The 6,000-nt window shown below is 35.2% G+C and overlaps 1 protein-coding gene across 2 annotated transcripts in view; it reads right to left on the bottom strand.

Annotated features, from left to right (window-relative positions):
- Nucleotides 1-6,000, bottom strand: part of RBFOX1 (RNA binding protein, fox-1 homolog (C. elegans) 1) — a 293,981-nt gene that overhangs the window by 3,463 nt on the left and 284,518 nt on the right. For both annotated transcript variants that reach the window (XM_010578434.1, XM_010578433.1), the window contains one exon: nt 520-595. In XM_010578434.1, coding sequence (XP_010576736.1) covers nt 520-595 — 76 coding nt within the window. The remainder of the gene's footprint in view (nt 1-519; nt 596-6,000) is intronic.

Genomic DNA, 6,000 nt, shown 5'->3' with positions numbered 1-6,000 from the left:
TGGGGGAAGGGGAGGGGGCCAGGCAGCTACCATTTTAGATATTAATTATAATCAAGAAGAGGGAGACAAAAGCAGTCAAGTTTTGCGCTGACTGACAGAAGAAGCCTGAAATCTTTGGCACAGCTCTTATATTATAATCTTTGGTGTGACTTGAACCTGGGGGCTATGTAAATGCAAGGCAAAAAAAAGAAAATATGTTCTGCATTGACAATGCATTCCCTTAGTGATGGATTTAATTATCAAAATGACTAATTATTCCATTAAGGTAAGTGCTCAGCTAGGTGGTACTTGCAAAATTAGAAATATAATAACTTACATGCAGTACATTGCCAAGAAATTAAGACATTTATCAAGTTTACTGGGAGGATTAATGTGGCATTTTAGCTGCCGTTAGCACAAGAGACAAATTCAATTAACTAAAAGTGAGAAGATGTCAACTGTGCTAAGATCCAAGCAGAGAGTGGAGCGTGGGGAGATGGGGAAGACAGTGATGAGGAAGAGGAGGAAATGATCACTTACCACGGCACCAACGCCGTAGGTGGCTGCTGGAGCAAGTGTGTGGTGGTAGGGGTCTGCAGCATAAACTCGTCCGTAACTGAAAAGAAAATAAAGTTGAAGATTAATGGAAAAAAAAAAAAGTTAAAACCAGATATTACCAATATTAACAAAAATGGTTGCAATGAAATACTCCATTCTATCCAAATCCATTACAAATAAACTCACTTTGCAGTTTCAAAAGCAATATCCGTTGGGAAATGTTAAGGTTACAAATGACAATAAATGTATAATCAGCTTTACTAGACTATTAAGAATCAGCATCAGGGTAAGGAGAGAGGCTGTAGGACAATGGCAGGCACTTGATTTTAAGGAACATGCTTATTGCATGTTCCTGGTCTTTCTATAGAAGAGACAGAGTGTCATTCTAAGCCATGATACTTGCACAGCTGAAGTCTCAATTTTCAGGCCAAGTTCCTGCTACAACCAGGCAAAGACAGTGAAGTGAAAATCAGATTTTTGTCATTTCTCCCCATACAAAATCCTTATAGTTGAAACTACTTCAAAGCTTCTTTACATGTACACCTGGTCGATTTGCTGGCCCAGTCCTCCTCTTCACCATGAAATACATAGCTTTGCTTCACAGTCCGAGTCTGAATGCAGTTACTGGTTGTGAGATGGACATGTCAACTAGATACAGGTTTCACTGACTGTGTCTAACATTTTTCTGTAATCAAAGAATTTCCATTTGATCTCAGGTGTCACATATAACAACAAAAGCAATCTTGAAATTATAGTGGTGTCTTGCATATGAGGGCTAATGTAGTAAACAAGTTTTAATAATACTCTTGATATCTCTCTATCTCAAAAAAAAATCATAATCTTTTAGCCTTACGTGAACAGTAACCCCAGACTGGTCTCATTCTGTGTAACTACCTTATTTTTCAGATACAAGTACAAACTTACGTTTTTTGAAAAGAGGACTGTTGTCCTATTTTATTATCATGTATTTGCTCCTCCACAAGCGGAATCTGATCAGCCGATTCCTAGAAAATCAGCTGAGGGAAAGCTGAGAAAGGAATGTTGCCATGGCATATGCAATCCTCCGCCACCCACTACTGTGGGTCCTGGATGTGAGGTAGAGAAGAGGTCCAAATTATCTGAACTAGACATTTCTATCTACCCACCCAGTGATACCTTCAAGGAAGGAGCAGTAATTACCATAGACAAGATAGTCTTTAATTCTCCATTTCACTGAGACAACATTTGCAAGAATATGAGGGATTCATTTTGTATGGAAATCCCAGTAAACCACCTCCTGGGACACCTGTGCTACCTAAAGGCAAAAGGGTTCAGGACTGAAAAGGCAGAGACTTTACATAAATGTCTCTTACTCTCTGACCAAGCCTAGGGTCACAGATTTGCAGACGTTATATGCTTTTCCTTTTCCAAGGATATATAACCACACATCTTGATGAAAAAAAAAAAAAAAAGTAGAAAAAAGTTCAGTAAGTACAAACTTCAAAGTGTACATTGGTTGATATTCGGTATAGTGAATAAGCCATTTTTTTTCCAGCAACAGAGTCTGGTATTTTGAGCAAATGTAAAGTGTACCTATGTTCTTATAAAGTATTCTATGGCAAAATCTGGATGTTTTACTACAAAGTACAACCATGGCAGCTGAATGCCTTCCATTGTATTGTCTCGTTTACTTAATAAATTCAACTTTCTATTAAGGGATAATACATTAAAAAAGGAGTTAATCCATTAAAGCTATGAAAGTACCACAAGTTCATGAATGTGGGCTCCATATCTCAACCCCACAGCTATGTTTACTTTAGATTTGGGCAGAGAAGTCCTCACACCTATTAAAGGTATACATGAACATTCAGGGGAAGCAGCGTGTTGTGCAACCACCTTCTTTAAGACATGGTCTTAAACGCAGGAAAAATGTGTAAAAGACTTGTAGAAAACCTATTAGTTCCTCTTTTATATCCAATATATTGATGAGTGAAGGATTAAATTTATATATCAATTCCATTTAAATACTTGTTATCCAGGAATATCTATCTTTGGGAATTATCCAATGCAGTTAACAGCAAAGAAACGAGGCAGTTCCCACTGAAGAAAAAATGGAAGGAACAATAGCTCACACCGGCCTATGTTGGATAAATGACACTTGGTGATCTTTTGAGTTGGAAAGGGGGCGTTAGAGTTCTTTAAGCAGATTTGACACTGACCCCGTACTCTGCAGCCTCTTTGGTTGGAAGAACTTCCATAAACCTCAGCCTTGGTAACCCTCCGCATTAGGATGCAAACATTATAATATTTAGAGATTTAAGATACTTAGCTTTGATAGTAGCCATAACAGAATCTCTTATGTCTTGTTCATCTACATTGAAGTGAAGAAGACATCTTACTTTCCTCTGTATGCCCATTTTATAAGTCTGAGAATCCATTTTAAACATCATTATAATTTTAATTCTCTCAAGCCAAATTTCATTCAAACAGTAAGAAAACATCTAGAAAGGGAAAATGACTAATTTAAAGCTAACTTGTTTCCAGCACTATAAATTTCCCTCATGTCCCTAGTAACATGGAGGAAGAATTACATGTACTAATATTATACATGCTTTAATGTCATGGCTATTATTTTTAAAGCAATGGGAATCAGTATATTTTCAAATTTTTTTGTTTTTTCCGATTAACTGGTATCACTGCAATACTGAGCAAGGACTGTAAATTTAGATCTGTAAGAATTCCATTAGTTTTGGCCTAGTGTAAACCATTAACTACACTGGGTCTTTGTGAGTTTTTTTGTTCCACTGCTGTGATCCATTTCCTGCAGTAGGGCTGCATTTTGACTCCATACTGCATCCCATTCCTGCAGGATCCTTGACTATGTCACAGTGCCCCACGAAACTGAAAGTCTAACAGGTCACCCATGGCAGGGGATTAAGTGGCCTAAATGCAAGGACCACTTGTAAGGAAGATACAAGCCCAAATACATAGTGCTCAGGCTTTATTAAATTATTACTATATTTAACCCAACTACTGAAGTAACTAGCAAGTTTACAACAGTGATGTAATAAAACATGTTGCTAACAGTATTATAGCAATATTTTACAGAAATCTGGACAACTAAGAGGAAAATATGGCTAAACAAACACATTAAGCAATTTCAAAAGAAAGAAAAAATTACTGTTTCAACCCAGTATTTACTTCTGAGTACATTTTTATTACTCTTTTGCCAAAGTAGTAATAACTTATTGTCAGTGCTTTACATGACTTTTTTCATCCTACTGCGTAAACCATGTTTCTTCCTTAAAACGAAAGAGTTGTGAAGTAGTCCTAACGTGAAGTATGACCTAAGTTAATCCTTGTTCCTTAAAAAGAATGTGTTACATTTATATTATGATAATGGTGAAGTTTGTACTGTGTTATTAACATAAAAAATGGTATTTCAGAATTAGCAATGCCTATATTCCTGTTAAAATAAGAAACACTTCTTCCTTTTCTTTTACAGGATATTGAAATTCCACTTGAATGAATGTGTGCAATGTAAACATAAAATAAAATAAAATGTAAAAAGCATTCTTCCAAGTCTTCTGTAAAAGAAAATGAAGTATATAAAATTCAATTGAAAAATTCTCATTCTTGCACCCTCCTAAACACACTTGACATATGTAAGCACAAACATGGAAGAATATATTTCCAAAGGGGAGAGAATACATGCTCAGATATTATCTGGGAGAAAAACGCATTGAAATTCCTCTGTGATGAATAGACTTTTTTTTCTCCTCAGGGTGACCTCTACCTTCAGAATATGATGGTTTTATTATGATTAATAAATTTCATTTCCACAGAGGAAAGGAACAGTGTCAGCTTAAACTTAAAGCAAGTGGGTTTCTTTTTAAATGCTAATTTTTAAACACGCCCTTGCATGACACCAAATTTAGAAGCTCAGAAGGTTAGCAGAATAGATTCTGATTTCCATGCTGAAAATAGTAAGAAGGATTTAAACTATATTGTCACACTGAAAATCAGTAAGCTAGTTCAGTCACATAGTCATTGGTTCATTTATTCACTATTATGCCAGCATGCTTATTTCTCATTAAAATTAGTGGCATTTAAATACTTTGTGATAATTTACACTGGAAATAATCATTCTAGGTAAACAATTTACTAAAATTTAGGACATGCAAATGGAAAACTATTTTGAATAAATTAATAGTCAATGCGATTATCTGTGTATTTTACAGAATGCTAAACCAATGTATCAAAACCAATAGGTGCACTCTCAAATTCTTGTCTAAGAACATATCTGATGAAAAATTTTGATGCATCGCTAATTAGAACAAGGTAAGTTCCACTCTTTTCCAGTATATCTAGAAAAAGTATTCAGGATATAACAGGAAAAAAAATAACACTTGCTAGCATTTTGTACCATACTGGCACTGGTTCTATAAGTAGGTGGACTAACAACTTACTGGGAAAAAAACTGAGGAAAAAAACCAGTGTAGCCATGCTAACATCTGTACATGTAGCTGTAAGCTATCCACTAAAAGCTCAGTATATGGTATGTTCTTCTTTACTCATGCTATATCTCAATTTCTTCAATCATTTTTAGTGCAGGGTTTAAAATTGCTAAAATACTACTTAAAAGGACAAGTTGTTGTCCACTGCACAGGTTAAAAAAAAAGAGAATTCAAAATGGTAATTGATTGTGAGATTTATTTTAGTAGGGCCTTTGAAACTGAAGCTCTCTTTTTAATTCATCAGTCGTAGGTATCGCTGAAGTCTCTAAAAATAGGGAAAGTATATGCTTCTCTACTTGTAATTACCATTTTAGGGTTTTGAGCTCTTTGGCACTACGGCTGTATTTCCATACACACCTAGGACAGACAGTGGAGCTCTGATACTGGAGACATTTGGAAGCTCCTTAATAATATATATACTATAGGGTTTAATAACAGCATTAATAAGGAAAAATTCACAGTATAAAATATGAACCAAGTTAACACAATTTCCTCAAGTGATTTGAGAACTATAGAAGGAGAATTTTAAATGTGATTTTTATTTATCAGGAATTTGATGCACATATTTTTCTGATCATTATCATTTCCCCCCATTTTTTAGAGTCTACGTATCGCTAGAAGAACTATAGAAAGTGATGAATCTGTTTAAGAACTATAAAAAGAAAAGTTAAAAATCTGGTATTACGTCAGCTAAATCTAACTCTGATCTAATCCCCCATTACTTCCCATATTACAAGCAAAGTGTATGTATCGCTGGCAAGCTCATACTTCTAACTTTTCCACAATATTATCCATTCTTCACTAGCTTTGATTATAATTGAACAATCAAGTAATAAAATTGCTTCTTCTTCAGACCCATATGTGTTGAGTCTTCAACCAGAATAACCTTAAAGGACTGAAATTCTTGTACTGACAATTATCACTAAATTTCACAAAAAAGCAACTGAACGAGTGAGACTTGGCTCGG

This window comes from Haliaeetus leucocephalus, unplaced genomic scaffold (genome assembly GCF_000737465.1).
Source record: "Haliaeetus leucocephalus isolate CR32 unplaced genomic scaffold, Haliaeetus_leucocephalus-4.0 Scaffold636, whole genome shotgun sequence".
In the NCBI taxonomy this organism is placed as follows: domain Eukaryota; kingdom Metazoa; phylum Chordata; class Aves; order Accipitriformes; family Accipitridae; genus Haliaeetus; species Haliaeetus leucocephalus.
The sequence above is the reverse complement of the archived record's forward strand: the minus strand, read 5'-3'. Positions and strand labels throughout refer to the sequence as shown.